This window comes from Pocillopora verrucosa, chromosome 14 (assembly GCF_036669915.1).
Source record: "Pocillopora verrucosa isolate sample1 chromosome 14, ASM3666991v2, whole genome shotgun sequence".
Taxonomy (NCBI): Eukaryota; Metazoa; Cnidaria; class Anthozoa; order Scleractinia; family Pocilloporidae; genus Pocillopora; species Pocillopora verrucosa.
The window spans coordinates 15,473,644-15,494,000 of record NC_089325.1 but is presented as its reverse complement, the minus strand read 5'-3'; the positions used below and the strand labels follow the sequence as shown (position 1 = coordinate 15,494,000).

The 20,357-nt window shown below is 38.0% G+C and overlaps 2 protein-coding genes and 1 pseudogene across 2 annotated transcripts in view; 1 reads left to right on the top strand and 2 right to left on the bottom strand.

Moving 5' to 3' along the window:
• The window catches only part of LOC131785802 (DNA damage-regulated autophagy modulator protein 2-like), a 31,460-nt gene extending 14,133 nt beyond the window's left edge, over window positions 1-17,327 (bottom strand). The window contains exon 1 of the mRNA XM_066161481.1: window positions 17,236-17,327. The gene's annotated coding sequence lies outside the window, so the exon portion shown is untranslated. The remainder of the gene's footprint in view (window positions 1-17,235) is intronic.
• LOC136278338 (uncharacterized) lies at window positions 229-15,416 on the top strand (annotated as a pseudogene).
• Window positions 4,986-7,878, bottom strand: LOC131785162 (uncharacterized). Its single transcript, XM_066161778.1, has 6 exons — window positions 7,709-7,878; window positions 7,175-7,261; window positions 6,762-6,887; window positions 6,431-6,562; window positions 6,122-6,166; window positions 4,986-5,090 (listed from the first exon to the last, which is right to left on the bottom strand). The coding sequence occupies exons 2-6, from the start codon at window positions 7,175-7,177 to the stop codon at window positions 4,986-4,988; spliced, it is 411 nt and encodes a 136-aa protein (XP_066017875.1). The 5' UTR covers window positions 7,178-7,261; window positions 7,709-7,878.
• Window positions 17,328-20,357: the final 3,030 nt, after the last annotated feature.

Sequence of the window (20,357 nt, the reverse complement as noted above, 5' to 3'; positions counted from 1 at the left end):
GTCTGATATTATTTTCCGTGTCTGATATTATTTCCCATGTCTGTATTTACTATTTAAATGGATTTCGACTTATTACCGTGCTTTATATTAAGACTTATCGAGAATCGAGGCCTATAGTAACCTACATCACTAATCGAGTGTTTGATCGAGTTTGATTAATTCCTCAATCACGAGTCGGATTATCCAGGGTTGACTCCGTCCCAGACTTCCCACGGTACACCGTTGGCTAGGGGTAGTTGTTCACTTAGTTTACAAAAACGATAAGCACCACTTCTTCGCAAGTATTGAAGCAAGCACTGATTTGGAGGTTATGACTGTTGAGGTAGGGTTATGAAATCTCTACTCGTAGTATGCACATAGAATCTAGCCACTAGTTATGTTATACCTTTGTGTAGCAAACTCTTGAACTATGTGAACCTGGCACACGCGGTTACATAAGCTGATAATTGAAAGCCGAAACACATAAAATGTACGAATATTGTGTGCTTATACATTAGTTTTAAACCAAAAAAATCGTCGTATTTTTCACAAATGTAGCCTTCTACGGCTCAATGAACGTCAAACTAAATATTATGCATTTGCTGTTGCTCAGTAAATGCGTAATTTGACAGCACTATCTCAAGCACGGTCTACGAAAATGCTAAATTTCGGTTATCATTCGCTGTTTCCATCAGTGAACCCTTAAAACCCCCAAATTGCGACTGGCTTCTCCTTTCTGCTTACAGTATCACCCTTGGATCAAATGTAAAAGTCAAGACAATGGTGGAAATTAACTCCAATTTAAGAGGCTCCTGATTGTCAAACAAATTCTCCTTGTCTGTACTATAAGAAATGGGATCCAAGGGGATGCAAAGAAGACAGGGTACAGAATATGACTGACAATGTAAGAGTGTAAAGGGTTAACCACTTGACCAGCTCAAACTAAGCAAGGGATCAGTAACCACTCAACTGGAATTCAATGTATAAAGCCCATCTTTTATTTTAAAACAGCAAGGTTAATGACATGTTATGGGCTCTCTTTCTTTTGTATTAATGGTTGTGTATTTAAAGCAAAAAGTTGTCTTGCAAACAGAGTACAATTCAGCGGACATCAGGTAAAAATCTTAAATAAAAAGAACGACATTAAACATCATCATCAGTGAAAAAATCTTAATTTACACCTGTTGCTTTGAAATCAAACTAAACAAATTATACAATGACATTCAGTATTTTAGAGAGGTGATGATAAATTAATTCCCTACGAGTGAGATATAAAAACAATGCATTAACCGTTTAACTCCTGGAAGTGATTAACACAAAACTTCTCCCTACAATATCCTTACATTATTCAGCAAAGAGATAATGTGAATATTCAATCTTGTCAGGTTGAAGCTGCTATCTTGATCTAGCAGCAAGTTCTCATAACTAATTAGCGAGGAAATGAGTAGTAGCTAGAGGGGAGAATTAACTACCAGATCTTGGGATTTAAAGGGTTAAGACTCTTGATTTCAGTTCATTAAATGTTGTAGCCAAAATGTGAGGGAGCAAGTCGCAGTACGACTCGTTCTCTCACATTTGTGTTGTATAACTAGCTAAGGTCCATAAAAAGTTTCCTTTTTTCAAGTTTACTTTAGAGAAAAATAGCTAAAAAATGTTTTAATGGAAATACATATATATAGATGGTCACTTGCAATAAAACCTAAGATAGATTTTCCTACTTATTAGTTTTACTTTTCTTTTTTTCTTTAGCTCTTAGCCTTCTCATTTGACGTCTACTTATTTTGTTCATTTCAATGTCATCTTCTTTGGCTTTCATTTTTTTTGCATTTAAGTTTGACTTGTTGTTGTCTTCTGGTTTTCTCTTTCTTTTCCTCTTTTTGTCATCTGTGTCTTTTGATTCCCCTTTTGTTGCCTTTTTTTCCAGTTCTTTTATTCTCTTCTTCATCTTCTTAACTTTCTTTCCAATGCTCTTGTTACTATCATCTGCTAAATTGAATTTTTAAAGTATTGTTAAACTAATATGTAATGTTATTTACTTGTATTTCTTCAATCAAGTCCTGGCTATTGACCACACTATTTTTGTGGTCACCCTGATTATAGAAGTTTGAAAAACTGATGACCTAAACTTCCAAATGATGAGGACATTCTTTAATGTATACCAAAGTCAAATAACATTCCAATATTGGGAAAAAATCTTAATATTTTCTGTGTACATCTACTTGTAACTATCCAATTATAATGGTGGAGCACATCTATTTTTCACTCTTTTTAAACAAGATGAAAAATGGGTCATTAACACCATTTTAGTGTACAATTTTATTAATTTAATTTAGTATACAAACTTTCCTGGTTACTTTACTTTCAGTAGTAATGGTGTTGTTTGCATTACTCTAAAGCATTCAAGCTAGATAAGAGGTGAAAAGCACTTGCAAGGCTAGAACAAAAACCAATCAAAACATACCTCTGGTCCCAATGGTTGAATTAAGATCTTTGTCAGTTTGTAAAGGGCCAGTTCCTTTGAATGACACCTGGAAGGAAATAGGAGAAGAGTGGAAGCATCCCTGGCTCAAAGAATCATTGATTACAGAAATAGATTATCTTCATTTGTCTTTCTCTAGGAGAATTTAACGTCCAAGTTTTGTCTAACAAATGGGAAGTTAAGACTTCTCAGCATTTCTTTCAGTTCCTTAATTCTATTTTAATATTAAAATAAAATATCTTTGAAATGATACAATACTACAAGAAATGGGTTTATTGGAAAATGGAAAAGTGTCAACAAAGGTACCACCCAAGGAAGTGTCAGCGGGCCGCACTTGTTCAATGTCTTTCTCAGTGATTTAGAGATACACTTGGACAATAAGAGCGTGCTGGTAAAATATGCAGATGATACAACCATTATCTCGCCTGTGATAGGTGATAATGACAATTCTATCGCACTGATTAATCAGTTTTCCCAGTGGTCTAGAAGTAATGGTATGTGTAGCAATCCATCTAAGTGCAAGGAAATCATTTTCCGCAAGAAAGGTTGTACAATAGAGTTTCCGATGGTGTCTGGAATACCACAGACAAAAGAGCTTACTATTTTAGGGGTAACATTTCAGGAAGACAGTAGGTTCATAACACATATTCGGGAAAAACTAATTAAAGCAAACAAGTGCCTGTTCATTTTAAGATCTTTAAGGAAAGAAGGGTACAATCAGGCCGAAATAGACCATCTGTTTCTAAATCTGGTTCTACCAAATATATTATACGGGCTGTCCGTATTTGGCGCTGTAAATTCCGAATTAACAACAATCCAATGTTTCTTAGATCGATGTTATAAGCGCAAGTATACATCCGATCACATTAATGTTTATGAATTGTTAGTTCAACAGGACACGCGTATCTTCAAGAATGTTTTTAATAATACAATACACCCTTTAAGAGCTATAATGCCAAAAAAGAAATTAACCAAGTACAATCTGAGGAAAGAGACAAGTCACCATCCTAAAATAAACACTGATAGGTTCAAAAACACGTTTGTTAATCGCTTAATTTTTAAACATAATCTAGTCTTATAATTTTTATCTTGATTTTCTCTGTAATTTATATATATGCCTTCTTTTAATGTTGTAACATAGGATATGTGATTATTTATCTTATGACTTAATAAAGATTCAATTTAATTTTAATTTAATTTACAACTGATAAGGATACTTAAGTGAGAAAAACACCCCTTTATCCCTAATTCAATGAAACAAGTGTAAATCTGGACTAACAGTGACAATGGCAGAGCCCCTAACTAGGAAAAAACCTTGCAACCCTGAAATAGAAGTTGCAAGCTCCAGAGTACAAATACACCTTTCACTACCAAATCTTGGAACTGCAGGTGAGACCTTGCTCTTGTCACACTACCGTACAGGAACACACCTTCAGCCTCTATAGTAGAAGTTGCAAGTTCCAGAGTACAAAAGCACCTTCTGCTGCCAAATCTAGCAATAGAACTCCAGGTGAGACCTTGCAAAGGAACACACCTTTTGCCTCTATAGTAGAAGTTGCAAGCTCCAGAGTACTTAAGCACCTTCCACCGCCAAATCTGCAAATAGAGCTTGAGGTGAGACCTCTCCCTTCTTGTACCGACACAGAGGAATACACCTTCCGTCTCTATAGTAGAAGTTGCAAGCTCCAGAGTACTTGAGCACCTTCCGCCACAAAATCTACCTATAGAACTACAGGTGAGTCCTCGCCCAGGGCTGTGGAGGAACACACCCTTTGCCTCTATAGTAGAAGTTGCAAGCTCCAGAGTACAAAAGCACCTTCTGCCGCCAAATCTAGTGATAGAACTCCAAGTGAGACCTCGCACTAGTTGCGGTGCCACAGAGGAAATACCATCCGCTTCTATAGTAGAATTTGTAAGCTAATGAGTACTTGAGCACCTTCTGCTGCCAAATCTAGCTATAGAACTCCAGGTGAGACCTTGTAGAGGAACACACCTATTGCCTCTATAGTAGAAGTTGCAAGCTCCAGAGTACAAAAGCACCTTTCGCCACCAAATCTAGTTATTCAACGTTAGGTAAAACCTCGCCCTAGTTGTAGCACCACAGAGGAATACACCTTCCGTCTCTATAGTCGAAGTTGCAAGCTCCAGAGTACTTATGCACCTTCCGCCACAAAATCTACCTATAGAACTTCAGGTGAGTCCTCGCCCAGGGCTGCAGAGGAACACACCTTTGCCTCTATAGTAGAAGTTGCAAGCTCCAGAGTACAAAAGCACCTTCCGTTGCTAAATCCAGTCATAGAACTCCAGGTGAAACCTCGCAGAGGAACACGCCTTCTGCCTCTATAGTAGAAATAGCAAGCTCCAGAGTACTTGAGCACCTTCCACTGCTAAATCTAGTAATAGAACACCAGGTGAACCCCTGCCCTAGTTGTGCCGTTACAGACAATACACCTTTGGCCTCTATAGTAGAAGTTGCAAGCTCCAGAGTACAAAAGCACCTTCCGCTGTCAAATCTAGCAATAGAGCTTTAGGTGAGACCTTGCAAAGGAACACACCATCCACCTCTATAGTACAGGTTGCAAGTTCCAGGTACAAAAGCACCTTCCAACACTAAATCTAGCTGTAAGATTTTCTGAAATACATTGAGTTGAGGAATTTCAGGTGTGTTTTTCTCTAGTTGCAAAAGTACGTAAAGGGACAGATGTCAATGCCCTCCCTATTTCCTTTTCAGTTATCTATAAATGTGTGCATGTGAACCTATTATTAAAGCAATGCTCGCAAAATTGCTCTTGGATTTGGCATTGACAGAAAACACTGTAGATGTTCTCAACAGTAAATTAAAATTTAATCACCAAATGCATTAAAAGACTAACCAGGTAAACTTTGAAAACTGTGTGAAGGGGGAAAAAATGACCAGAAGAAAAAAAAGATGCACTTAAAAAAGTTAAAAACATAGAAAACTGGGGCATTTAAAATAACTAAACGTGCTAAATTTCTCCAATCCACTTAATCTTAAATGCAAAATATTTACGTTCAATCTCATACTTAAACATTTTTATACACTTTCTGAAAACATCCCTTGTGTTTTCTGTCATTTAAGCAAGGACAGGGTCTTTTTTTTATCATCACAGGTGTTCAGGAAATTCATTACTAACTGTAGATGCTTTAATAACATGAATGTTCACTATAACCTTTCAAAATATCAAGGGATGTACATTATAGGCATTAAAAGGATCTTATAAAGTAAAAGTAATCTATTATAGTATTTTATAATAATGATGTTCAATTATATTATCTTGATGAGAACATATGGAATTAGTGACTAACAATATAACCAAGATAATGGTCATCAAATTAATCAGGCTTGTGTGTGTAAGCATCTGTAGCCAAGCAGCTGCTGGCAAATCTAACCCTAGCTAAGGTTTCCTATATCACCTAATCCCAACATTTAACCAGACAAAAAAAAACTGGAATAAGTCTGGCTAAAATTACACAGACAGAAAGAATTGCAATCTGCAGGCAACAGATGATACACACATATAGCGGTGTTCTGGTACATGTTATGATAAATGTGGCCATGTGGATGAAGCAGTATGAAAAGTCAGGAGAGATGAAATAGAGTGTTAAAAAGCCTCAACTTGTAAGTACAACATGTGTACTTACTTTTTCTGGGAACTCTGACATGAGTTTTTCCATTTCCTGTTCAGACTGGAAGTAAAGAAAAAAACTTCAACTCAGTTCTAGTCTGACTGGCAAAGAATGTTCAAACATGTAGTTCATTTTAGAGTGTTGCCCAACATACAGTGATTGATGAAAACTGAATATTGCTCACAAGATAACAAAGTTCTCCGAATGGCATTATCAAATAATCTGCAGTTTTTGATTGCAAAAAAAGAAACATGGGTTTTGAACCTAATTCAAGGGTTAAAAATACCACACACCAATACTTGAATTGGTTAATTGATTCAATACCTTTTCTACTAGCCGCAGCACCTCTCCAGGAGGTTTAATAGCCTCTGTTGGAAATACTGTCCTGTTTTCCTGTGTCTCCAGGGAAAAGAACAATGGCTGCATCTGGCTACTCCCAAGCCAGTCATACACCTCCTACAAGTAGTTAATAAAAAATTGCATAATATGAGCTACATGAGGGGATGTGCAGCAGCACTTTTTAAAAGCAAATCTCCTTTCTCATGTTGTGGTGCTATTATAACTCTTATAATTTCTTAAAATATCAAAACATTTGGATTATTGTGTACATTATTTTAAAGCTGTATTTGCTTTCAAGGTTATCATGCATACTTACTTGATAGCAACCTCCTCTGTGAAACGTTCTTTTGAACAAACCACTGGGCGTGTAAACTTTAATCTTTACACCATCTTTTGGTCCTTTTCTCATCCAATTTTCTCGCAAATTGCGTATTTCTTCGGCCTGTGTCAGAAACATATTTGTTTTCCATCCATTAAATCTTAAGAGCTACTTGTATCTTGAAAAAGACAACATAATGATAGAAAATGTATACCTTTGAAATATTTTATCTATTTCTTCTTATATTATTATGTTTTTCCAGATCTTATTGAGCATGTTTGCTGGCTGTGAGAGTTGAAATGTATGTATAACCCCATTTAAGTAAGCTGCAAAAGGGTTTGCATTATATGAAAGAGCATTTTAAAGCAACACAAATACAGTCTTAATTATTTCAGATATGAAGCACTTACCATATCATTTTCGGGGAGGCTTAATTCTCTGTCTTTTCTTTCTGTAGGTTGAAATGTTGGCCTTGCTGCACCTTGTTGTTGGTTCCTCTGTTGTTAAGTAAGAACATTTTTAATTAAGATGTAGCTGATACCAAATTTAAGTCTCTAACTTTAAGTGTTATTGACAGAAATATTTGTTTGCAGCTGGTTCTAAAAAGAAATCAATTTTTTCATCATTTGGAAGAATGCAAATGTGTTCATTGATACGCTGGGATTTGTATCATTTTATTTTAATAAATTTCCTCAAATGATTTGTAATGGTTGATGCAATCAAATTCTAAATTACTATTCAATCCTTTTTCCCTTCTTGCTAACTAGTTTGGTGCATATAATTATCAAAAAACATTTAACCTGTTGCCCACTAGCCAATCAATCTATAACTTGCATGTATGAAAATAAAGGCTGTATCAACCACTGTGATAATGAAGGTTAAGGCAGAGGAAGGCTAAAGAAATCTCCTTGTTTTAAGGTAAAAATCTGTTGAAATAACCATACTTTAGAAGCATCTGCTTCCTGAGCTGCATGGAACACCTCATCTTGTTCTCTCTGCAAAGCTCGTGATTCCAAAATCTTCCTCCTAGCAGTAATCAAATATGTTTAGAGACAATTGACACATTATAGGGTAAAACAAGATAATCTTAAATAAATGCAAATTGGACACTGTAAAGAGTTTCTACGCTTGCCTTTTGAGTGTTAGCCCTTCATCAGAGTGACAGGTATAGTTGATTTCAGGACTTAACAGTTTTTTCTACGATGCAAGCTTGGTTTAATTTATTTGATTAAAACTTGATCCAAGTTATGGCCATTTTTGGGCAAAATGAACATTTTTTTCAGCCTGACAATTATGCAAGCCTGGGCTATTAAAATATGTCCAGTAAGTTGCTCAGTACTGTTGACAACAATTTTTTGAGCACTATTTTGATTACATGAGGTCTTAAATCAATTTTGTCCATGTATCAGACAAAATTGTACCATATTGTAATATCATGGTGCACATAAAATTAAAGCTTTGTCCAACAAGAAAGGGACTCCAGAAAGATCTATTACCAGTTGGTATGTGCAAGTTCCACGGCTTCTGCTGCCCTTTGCACCGCTTCACTTATTTGGGAAAAGTCAAAAAAGCTCCCTGTAAAAATAACAAAAAAAAGTTAATTATAATAGCTTTAGCTTTGATTTTCTTGTTTTGTATGCACTATGAGGAAATACCTGTACTTTTGCATCAAGAGAGTTCCTACAGTAACCTTCAAATTTTCAGTTAATGGCTGAGGCTTTTCCAGAATAGAAGTTATCTTAGAGTAAAGCAAAACTCAATTGAATTTTTTACCTGCATATCTCTCCACAGGTGTGGGTTGGCTTGACCCCCCCATGGATGGTGTACACAGAATAATCTGAGGTACACCAAGAGTTTGGCCACCGAGTGCCTGCATGGCTAGAAACAGAAAAAAAAATCATTTAACTTCCTCCTAATGGTAAGACTAGCTTGGGATCTACACAATTTATGTAAAAGCTTAATATCATTTTTGGTGTTTGGTTACTGCATTTCCTTGAATAAGTGCCCATGCCCTAATAAATGCCCCCTCCTCTGAATTAAAAGCCACCCCCTGGGCCTAAATGTCAAATAAGTCCCCCCCCCTCAATTTCTTAAATTAGCAGGGATACAGGGAAAACCTGTTTTTATGGCCAATTTATTTAACCTTCAACTTCAGCAGAATCAGTAAAGAAAAGTACTTCCTTTTCCTTTACTCACTTCTATTTATTTCCATCATCATGTGCTTACAGAGTTCTTTTCTGTGCATTATCTGTTCTTTTCATTTTTGTCCTATTTCCCTGCCCTTGGTAAATGCTCTAGCCTTCCCAGGCTCAACTACACTATTCTCTATTCTACAGAGACCTGTAATTTCATCGATTATAAAGTTATTGGGATGCATTTGAAGAAAACAGTTGATAAATAATGACAGCTCAGTTAATACTGACTTAACATCTACATGAATAACAGTATAGCATTTTATTTTCTGTTTAAGATTTAGTTGAAATAAAGATACAGTTTGTTGAAAGGAAAACTTATCTCAATTAAGCACCTTCCTTCAAATAAGCACCTCCCCTTTTAGCTGATAATTTTAAATAAGCGCCCGGGCACTTGTTCAGGGAAATACTGTAGTTCATTAGTGGCCCTATATCATGTATGTACCTTCTTTTCCATCCATGGAATCAATGCAAGATATCCAGAAGAGGCAATCCTCGGGAAAATCTCCATTTATGACGGCATTATTCAGGTCACTGTATAACCAAAAAATAAGAAATTTGAAATGCTTAAGGAATACGTAGAGTGGGAGATGTGGTAACTGAACAGTATGTATGGGTATGGATACATATGTAGAAAATAGAGATATTGAAAAACATTCCCGATACTTATTAAAATGATAATCATAGCTACCTCAACATGTCTCTCTCTGCAGAAGAGAGAGTGTGTGAAGCCTTTAAAATCACAATCACCGCCATCTGAAGGCCTCTTTTAATGTGATAACAAAGCTTAAAGGAGAAAGAATATCTCACTGTGTAAAGCATACCTGCTTGAAAAAAGTCAGGAAAAGGCTGACCCTCTGTGGCAGTACAGACTGGGTACAGCAAGGTCCATACAAAAACAACTAAGGGACAATATTCCTCAGTATGGCTTGAGCTAGTGATGTTAGTAAGTAGATTAGTATATGTTTCTTGGAAAATATATGTTTACTTTGAATTTTTGCGGTTTTCGAGAAAAAGAAAATAATACAGCACAGCTTATGTCTGTTTCCGTGGAAACTCTCCACCAGAAAAAATACCAACCAAGTAAGAACCAATCAGAACCCTTGGAGTTACATCAAGACTACCACACCACATAGTAATATATGATTACAATGAATCCAAACTTCTAGCATACTGCATATTTTGAAAACACCTTTATAAAAATAATTATTTTCAGGTTTTGTTTAACCGGTTACATTTACTAGAGCTATGGTATAATGTGAACTAGCTTACAGCTTTGAATGGGATTCCAATGAAGGAAATATTTATTGAAAGGTTTTCTTTTTCTTTGTAAATGTTCAGTTGTGAAATGAAGATATGACACACTGTTACCTTAAGTTGAGTGACTGCGATGCAGTCTTCTCTCAGACTGATGTACATCAAAATGAAAGCTTTTTCTATGACCGTCCGCATCGTTAGAGTGAATATTTCTGAAACAGCAAAATAGTATATTGTGAATTTTCAAATTAGCTAGGAATAACCTTTTTTGTGTGACCGACAAAGAATCCTCAGATAACGTTTAATATTTCCACGTAGCTATAGCTAAGCGAGTATGACGTTAGCGAGAAAAGAAAAAAAATACAGCGCACGTGAAAACACTGCATCATAACCATAAACATGGTTTAGTTATTCTTCTTTTTGTAATAAATAAAGAGACAGTTTCGTTGAGATGGTCAAACTATACGTTAGGCTAAAAGAGTTCCATTGCCTTTTTAAAATCGCTTGAGCCAAATTTGAATCATAGGCTGACGACTTTTGACGTTGTGTTAAACTTATAAATAAGATAGACAAGACCATAGCTGTGGCGTAACAGATAATTTCATTCTTTTTTGGGCGTTTCCCGTTTCCTTTCGGTTTTATATTAGCATCGTTTTAAAAAGCTTTTATTTACCTTTTTCTCATACATTTAATGCAAGAAGATCAAGTTTTTTGTTTTTAATAATAGGGATGTGATTAGTCATGTGCACAACATTTAGTGATAAATAAATTGTTGTGGAAGAATAGCTGTGGAATCTTTTGGTTTGGTTTCATCTTACTTTACAAGTTTCCTTGCTCTTAAACTTCCCTTTAAGACAAAATATCTACCACTGTAAACTTTCTTTTTCCCTCAAATGCTGCTGATTTTCTCCATAAGGTGGCTTTCCGGTTCTACTACATGTTATTAAAGCAAAAATATCTACTTATTGTCGTATGTTGTAGCGTTAAAACATTCATGAATAGGTTATCTTATAACTTTTCCAGAGATACTTTCATTTGGAGAATCCGTCAGATATTGTACAATAACTTAACAAACTGTGATGATAGTGTCAAAATTTTGCCAAAATCGCCATGAATACCAAAACAGGGCTTTCTTCATTTATTGCGAGGAATTAGAGAAATGCTTCCTTAATTTGGTCTTAATCAATACCCTTATGCTAATGGTACATTTCTTAATTGTACAATATACACGAAGTTAAAGGAGAAGACTAACTGCAGTCTTTTTTATTGATATACAGTTTTTATTACCTATCTAAAACTATCCTAACCTTGTACCGTGAAAAGTCTGGGTAGGAGAGTACTCTGCGGTTATCAGAGTCGGCGATTGAGAAAATTATCAGGCTCCGGCAATGAGACCAATTTCGGACTCGACGATTGTAACGAATAATTTAAGGACTCGAGCATTAATATAAAGCACGGTGATAAGTCGAAATCCATTTAAATAGTAAATACAGACATGGGAAATAATATCAGACACGGAAAATAATATCAGACACGGGAAATAGCAGACAATGAGGAGGTCTGAAAGTGGCCAACAATAACGGACCCTGTTAATTGATTTCCGACACGAAAATTAATTTTTCGATAGGGAAAATACCCTGACTGAATTTTGAACGGTATGTTACGCCATAGAAATGAAGAATTCGAAGCAGCCGAAGTCAGACTCTGACATTCAGAAACTTGTCAAAGTGAACACCGATGCGGTCGCTCTCCTAGGGCACGCACATATCGACCTGTCCCACCGTCGCAGGGAGTCGCTCAAACCGCATCTGAACAAAGATCATGCTGGTCTGTGTGCTTCCCATGTTCCTGTAACAGCTCAGCTGTTTGGAAACGACCTGCAAACCCAGCTGAATAATATACGAGCATCCAACAGAGTAAGCTCCACAGCAGTTGGGAATCGCCACAAAAACTCGAAGGGACACCCTTCCCGAAACTACCAAAAATTTGATCGGCGAAGCAAGCCTTTTTAAGCCAAAGGCCGTCATTGGAACTCGAAGCCACTTCAAAAACCCTTCTTCCGACAACAGGACCAAGGGAAGAAGCAGCAATGATTTCCGCTGACACACTTGATAATTTACAGGTAAATGATCTTGTCTTGTTTGAGTCCAATATGAAACATATCTTTGCGAATAAGGTGCAAAGCTTCAGGGCTGGCCAACTGACACATTTCCTTAGTAAATGGAAAGAACTAACTTCCGACTCGGAAGTCCTTAACTGTGTTAGGGGTCAGTACATTGAATTTTCCACACAGCCCACAAAAAACTTGGTTTCCAAAAGGAAAACATTCAACATCAGTGACTCACTAGTTATTGAAGCTGAAATTAAAAAATTGCTTGACAAAGGTGTCATTGTACCCACTCAACATGAAAGTGGAGAATATATTTCGCCTATTTTTGTGACAAATAAAAAAGATGGATCATCTCGAATGATCTTAAATTTGAAAAGCTTTAACCAGCATGTTGAATACCAACATTTTAAAATGGACTCGGTCTGGACAGCAATTAGGCTCATGACCCCAAATTGTTACATGGCGTCAATCGATTTAAAAGATGCTTACTATTCGGTCCCTATTACAAAGCCACACCAGAAGTACCTCAAATTTGAGTGGAACAACATGTTATTTCAGTTTACATGTTTTCCCAATGGGTTGGCCTTTTGCCCTAGGAAATTTACCAAGCTAATGAAACCAGTCTTTGCCACCCTTCGACAGCTTGGCCACTTATTGTCAGGTTACATAGATGACTCCTGGTTGATGGGGACAGTCTGGGATGATTGTGCAAAAAATGTGGTTGACACGGTAAAATTATTAGACAGTTTGGGATTTGTGGTACACCCTGAGAAGTCGGTGTTCATCCCAACTCAAAAACTGGTATTTCTGGGTTTTACTCTAGACTCAGTTAACATGCAAGTCTACCTTACACCTGATAAGGCTGTTAAGCTAAAACAGGCAGCTACTGTTATGTTGCACTGTAAAAAGCCTACTATTAGGGATGTAGCCAAGGTCCTTGGGCTTATAGTATCTAGCTTTCCTGGCGTTGCCTATGGACCCCTTCACTACCGCTATTTAGAGCGAGATAAAACTATAGCTCTTAATGCTAGCAAATGGAACTTTGATGCCACAATGTGCATATCCAGCCAAGCAGGTGAAGAGCTTAAGTGGTGGATTGAATCAATCGAGACTGCATCCAACCCGATAAATCGAGGAGAAGTAGATATTACCATTACTTCTGATGCCTCAAAACAGGGGTGGGGTGCAGCAACAAGTGATTCTTCAACTGGGGGACTTTGGACTGTTGAAGAGGCTAAGGAGCACATCAATTTTCTCGAAATGTTAGCTGTATTCTTTGCCTTAAAATCATTCAGTACTTTGACTCATGGCAAACATGTTAAGGTCATGGTCGATAATACTACCACTGAATCAACTATTAACCAGATGGGTACAAGCCACTCCCCTAAGCTAAACAAGCTAACTAAAGACATATGGGATTGGTGCATTAAGCACGATATATGGCTGACTATGGCTCGTATACCAGGGTGTGAAAATGTAAAGGCAGACAAAGAGTCGCGTACATTTAGGAGGTGTACTGAATGGTGCTTAAAGAAAACTCTCTTTGCAAGGGCTTGTACCAAGCTCAATGTTACCCCTAACATCGACCTATTTGCGTCTAGGATCAATTGCCAGATCACGCCCTATGTCTCTTATAGAGCAGACCCAGAAGCTTTTGCCATCAATGCTTTTCACATGTCTTGGCAACATTACTTATTTTATGCTTTTCCACCATTTAGCCTGATAACAAGAGTTCTTCAAAAGATTCAAGAGGAGAAGGCAACAGGGCTTCTACTTGTTCCAAAATGGCCAACTCAACCGTGGTGGCCCAAGTTAATGCAGATGTTAATACAACCACCAGTACAGCTTCCAAAGGACAGAGACACTCTGTTCCTACCCAGCAGCCCACAGGAACCTCATCCACTTCACAAGAAACTGTGCCTGATTCTGTGTCACTTGTCCGGAGATACCTCAACGGCAAAGGCCTTTTGACAACAGCTACCACAGTCATGGAACACTCCTGGCGGTCAGGCACTAGAAAGCAATATGCTACTTACCTTGAGAAATGGAGACGCTACTGTAGTACAAGGAGCATTGATCCCATTTGTCCCCCTGTAGAGGAGGGAATCAATTTTCTTGCTGAACTCTATGACTCTGGCATAGGATACAGTGCTATTAACACTGCGAGGAGTACCATCTCATCTATTGTTAGATTGGCTAAAAATATGTCGTTTGGTACCCACCCGATGGTGTGTCGTTTCCTCAAAGGCGTGTTTGAATTGAAACCTTCCCTCCCTAAATACAAGAACATTTGGGATGTCAACACTGTCCTGGCTTACTTTTCAAACCTTCACCCACCTCCGGGCTTAACTTTGAAGGATCTCACCTTCAAAACGACAATGCTTTTAGCTTTGTTATCAGGGCAGAGGTGTCAGACACTGCATTTGCTTTCTGTTAGCAATATGGTATTGAAGGACGATAGCTGTGTATTCATCATCAACAAACTTTTGAAGACCTCTCGGCCAGGAAAGCATGTGTCAGACTTAACATTCACAGCCTACTCACCAGACAACCGTCTGTGCCCTATCGTCTGCTTATCTGAATATGTCAAAAGGACAAGTCACCTTAGGAAAAGGAGTGACCAGCTGCTAGTGAGTTTCTAAAAGCCTCACAAGCCAGTTTCAACTGACACGATTTCTCGATGGCTAAAAACGGTTCTTGAAAAGTCAGGAATAGATACCTCAGTCTTTAAGGGACATAGCACCAGGGCAGCTTCTGCATCTGCAGCTGCAAAGTGTAAGGTTCCATTGTCTACAATCATGGATAACGCAGGCTGGTCGAATGCGACAACCTTTGGGAGATTCTACAGGAAACCCATCGTCACATCAAGTAAAGCTTATGGACAACTCCTATTGGAGAACCTCCACACATAGGATTGTTACAAGACATCTGTTACTGTTAACCAGTACTCATTACCACATGTTTGTTGTGTTTATTTAGTTGCTGCCTATTATAGGCAGACTCCCTATGACAATGAATCTGGGAACTTGGCAGCTTACTGTTTACTGCCTTCTTTCCTGAAGTGCACTCTGTGCACCATAGACTGACAAGCCATATTGCAGCAGTTGTTTTGTACACATAGTTTTGGTAAATAAACCTGTTTGTGTTTATTTCTTTGCTCATAATTGCACTGCTTTAAAGTCTCACGTGACTCACTAGTGAGTAGGACTGGTGTCGAAATAGAATTTATAAGTTAAACGAGACTTACCTGTAAGTTGAAGTTTGACTGTAATTCTATGAGATACCAGTCACGAACTAGGGAGTCACGTGCCCTACCCCTTCACTTGGTGACTATGTAGCACATTCATCTTATTACTTCCCACCCATTATTGTTTGCAATCATTCGCCTTTAAAGACTGATCGCTCGGGCTACTCGCACATATCTCACGTGACTCCCTAGTTCGTGACTGGTATTTCATAGAATTACAGTCAAACTTCAACTTACAGGTAAGTCTCGTTTAACTTATAAATTAAGGGTCTCAGTAGGTTTCATTGTTAGCCGTAAAACGACAAAAAAAAATTAGCCGTCAGGCGTAAAAATTGACAAACTTGGACGTTAGTCGTAAAAAAAGTTAACTGTTAAATTTTTCTGTCAACCACAATAGAAAGAAATTAACAGTTAGCCATAAGATGATCTGCTAAAATGGCCAAAATTTGAACCGTCAGCTGTGAAAGCCATCGCCCCATTGAGACCCTTTTCATTGCTAAATAGTTGCATGTTGTGCATGCTGAATATTGTTAAACGATAAAAATAGGAGTATATCTAATCTAAAAACATTGTAAGGGTTCCCTTTTACTGGTGTTGGAAAAGGAATGGAAATAATATTGTAACGCCAGGTTCGGGGCGACTTTTGAAGAGCCAAAGTTTACTTGTCAACAACTACTCGCGTTGAACTTTGCGTGCATGCTGATCGAAGAAGGCCAGAGATCACGGGAAGTTAGCTGTAATTAACGATGTTATATTGAAGATAATGGAACGACCACAGATAACAAGATAACGCCAATCACGAACCAATAAGGGAGAACATTCCGATCATAATTGCGGCGTAACAGATGTTTCTAGATGATCTCTAAATAAATATAAAAATCAATAGTGACGAGAGAATACATGTATTTCAAATTGTCCTGCCTAAAAGGATAGCAATAACATAAACGATAGCAGTTATAAAATCAATAAAGGCCATAAAATCGCAGGAGATAGAAGGCTGCAACTGATGGTGCACAAGTTGAATCAAAAGGCGCACGCATAACTCAACGGTGGAGGATCGTAAACGCAATATTTTCAATAAAAGTTAAAGTCCAGTCTTTACGTGGCAGTTTCGCTTTCGCATGACAAAAAAATGAAGAAACGCTGCGGCCCAGCGCTAAAATTTAGACATACAAAAATTCAGTCGAAAAACCAATTAAAATAGCTCGTACGATCGAATAAAAGCTCCATGAACCAGTAGTGTTTATTATTACAACCACCACTCCTCCACTCCTCCCTGCGTAGTATTAGTCCTTCTCTCGCCCCTCCCTGGGTAAGAACACTGCCTCCCACCCCTCCCTCAGAACTGATAGACTTCATCCCACCCCACCCCTCCCTCAGTACTAATGGTGTGCTCCTCCCCTTTAAAATGGTCCAAAAAATGGTCCAAAACATGGTCCAAGAAATGGTCCAAAAAATAGTCCAGTCCATATTTTACCATATGCCAGAAGGCTAAAGAAAAACTAAATGGGTCCTTCGAAAAACCGGGCGCTGCTACGTGGAGCCAAGTACTTGACTTATAACGGTACTTTGTGATTTAGTTGGTTGAAAACGCGACTTTTGGAATAAGGGGCTATAAGTTGGAAGTCGTACCCCAGAAAAGGGGTAGAAATAGTCTGTACTTACATATCGGTTCCCACTTGCACTCTTAATAGTCTTAATAGCCAAGGGTGACTTAAACTTAGTTTACCAAAAACACGTATGCTAGCTCTGTAAAGCTGAAAAGTAGAACTACTAAAAGAAGGCCGGTAGCAGCATTTATTTTTTGTGCACCAATATGGCGGCCAATTAATATGAGATCACGTGACTAAAAACGCTCTATGCGTCACGCGTTAAAGCTTATGACGTAATTGCTAAGTAAACAAAATTGACAAATTGGCGAAGAGAATTAAGGATAATCATTCAACGAAGAAGCCTCGATTTAACGTTTATTACAAATATATTACCATAAGCCATTCAGTAAAAAAAATTATAATGAGCAAGTTGATCAATTCCTATTCCTTTTGGCGGTCTTCTTATCCTTTTGGCGGTCTTCTTATCCTTTTGGCGGTCTTATCTTACTGGGAGAATTTCGGTCACGTTTTTCTTATTGTGGTCGTGAATTTGACATGGAGACAGATGTTTCTACGTAAACTACAATTTGCGGCTAAATATTGGAATATTTAAGGTACAAAGAGTGTTGGAAAAATATTTCTAACAAATAAAGTTTTTCTAAATTTCTAGAATGCCCAGTCACTCCCTGACACGCATACCATGAAACTTTACAGCCGAACATTTTTTTAGGTCACCTAGTTATGATGAAATATTACCAAATGTAAGGAACAAAATATGATACTACCAAAACATTTGTGTTCTGGATTGTTTTAGAATACTTTGTAAATGTATATAAGGACTCAGTCTTGTAGTAGTTGCTGTTGTTGTCGGGAGTGACCGACTGTCTGGAAAGCTGTACTGAGAGAGAGAGCCACTGATTAGGATCAAATATAGATACTTTATTACAAATCGATCCTTTCAATTAATTTTGTCAGTATTGCATGAGATAACGAGGAGATTATTTTCCCTAGCAGTCGGATAGGAATTCAAAAAGATTTGTATCAGTTTTATTCTAGATCAGAGTTTTCACTCTCTTCGTGTTTCAGTTTCGTATAATTGTTCTGAACCCGTTCAGTCGGCTTCTTTTCCGGAGAATCCTTTTGAAAACAGCTCATTTCCAAACGATCCAAATGGCAAAATTCCACATAATACGTTGATGAAAACAAAGCAAAAAGAACATAAGTCAACCAGTCACTGATATTATAAATAGAGAACATGATGTCTTTTTCGTCCTTCAAGTTAGAATGCATCTGTTTTTCAGCATTGGCGGTTCCTTTCAAAAGTTGTGCCGCAAGCCACACGTCCATAGACACGTGCATGAGACCGCTGACGCATAGAAGAATCGATGTTGCAAGGCGCAGCGCGAAAAGCTTGACAGTATTTGTTTGGGGTTTAATGAGGTAGTAGGTGATAACGGTTTGGAGTGAACACTATTTTATTCCACAAACTCGAACTACAGTTCGACCATTGTAGTGTACAATACCAGGGACTTCGGTATGTTTCTGTGAGAAATGAAAAAAATTGATAAGATTTTTTTTCTGTGAAACAACATTGGAAAATGATTGTACAGTACATATTTTATAATGGGCCGGGGCGTTTAGGTGTACACAAAAAACCTCCCACTAAACCTCTTTCAAAGTCACATATTGATGGGAGAAAGGAATAGCATCCCTCGATCAACCGATGTAATCTGCTCCTATTTGCCGATATAAGGCGCTGACAGCTTCAACTCTTTTGACACTCACTGTGGTTTATAAGAGTTGTGGGAAAGAGGATCAGGAGATTGCTAAATCAATTTTAATCAGAAAATTGACTGCACTATGGAATAACTAGCTTTAAGCAGAACTTCTCGAGTGTGACTTGCGTCAGCCATTAAACGCGACATTGTAACGGTGACAATTAAAAGAAGCGACCACAAGAGAGGAAGATACGGAAGACATCAAGAAATTCTATAGGGTTATATATAGGGTTATATATTTCCAAGTTAGAGTCACAGCGGAGTTATGGGGGTCCTTTTATTTAAAATTTTTTTATTTTGCAAACTGAGCAGTTACCTGACGAAGAAGCCAAGCGCCTTAAAAAGAACCACAAGGCAGCTGAGACCCTGACAATCATCCTAACGGCGCTGTTCTTCTCCTACCTGCCCGTAACCGTACTTTTGGAAGCGCAACATTCTCAGATGATTTGGTAGAGCCGCATATGTTGTACATATTGTCAACATGTTCCTAAACGTTTGCTTATTTTTGCTCTCTCCTCAATCCACTGATTACTGCTGGCGACTGGAAAAGCTTCGTGGAACGTTGTTTGACATACTGCATTTATGGCGGGCACAAGACAGCTCGGACGTGGAATTGCAAACGCAGCGAAATAATCATCGACCCCATCCCAGTGATGCTTGGCCGGTAGCTCCCACCGGCTAAGGTGGGAGAAAAACGTTCAACCTGATCGATATTGTACCATAATTGGAAGAGGTTTTTGTGATATCCAGAATAACCAAGGTCGAGGTAGGGGTTATATTGCTACAGTTCATACTATGACGCGTGTCTGTACAAAATATTTACTTATTATGGAAAATTATGCACCTGCGGTAATTTATCAAATCAGAGCAAAAGAAACGAGCTCAATGTACTTACTTTCACTTGGTTTCCCTTCTATCTTAAACCGTACAAAGATTTCGTGGGAAGAATCTGTATCGATCCAAGTCAGTGACTTTGGGGAGAAGGTTTGAAACTGAAAGCATTAATTCCGATTTTTTCCTAAAATAACTTTCATTTTAGATGATACACACTCATAACGATAATTCAGTCAATTTTTTATCACCTGGAAGCGGAAGGAAGGGGGGGAGGTGAGCATTTTGGGGGATCACTTCGTTGTCAAGGGAACGAAGGGGGGGGTCAGTCGTCCCCCAACGGGGTCTTTCGCGGGTGTTTACATAAAAGCCAATCATAAGATAGCTGTGGTCCTCTATTGTTTATGTTACATGCAGAGAAGGAATATAGGTCAGCCTTCGCCTTTGGTTGTCATTTTATTTTTAGAGTGTTATGCGAACGTCAGCGTGTTTTCGCGGGAAATTAAAGAACCCCCCCCCCCCCGCCCCATATCTCAGCTCTAAAAATAAAAAGATAAGGGACAGGGTTGACTCAAGGTTCCAATTG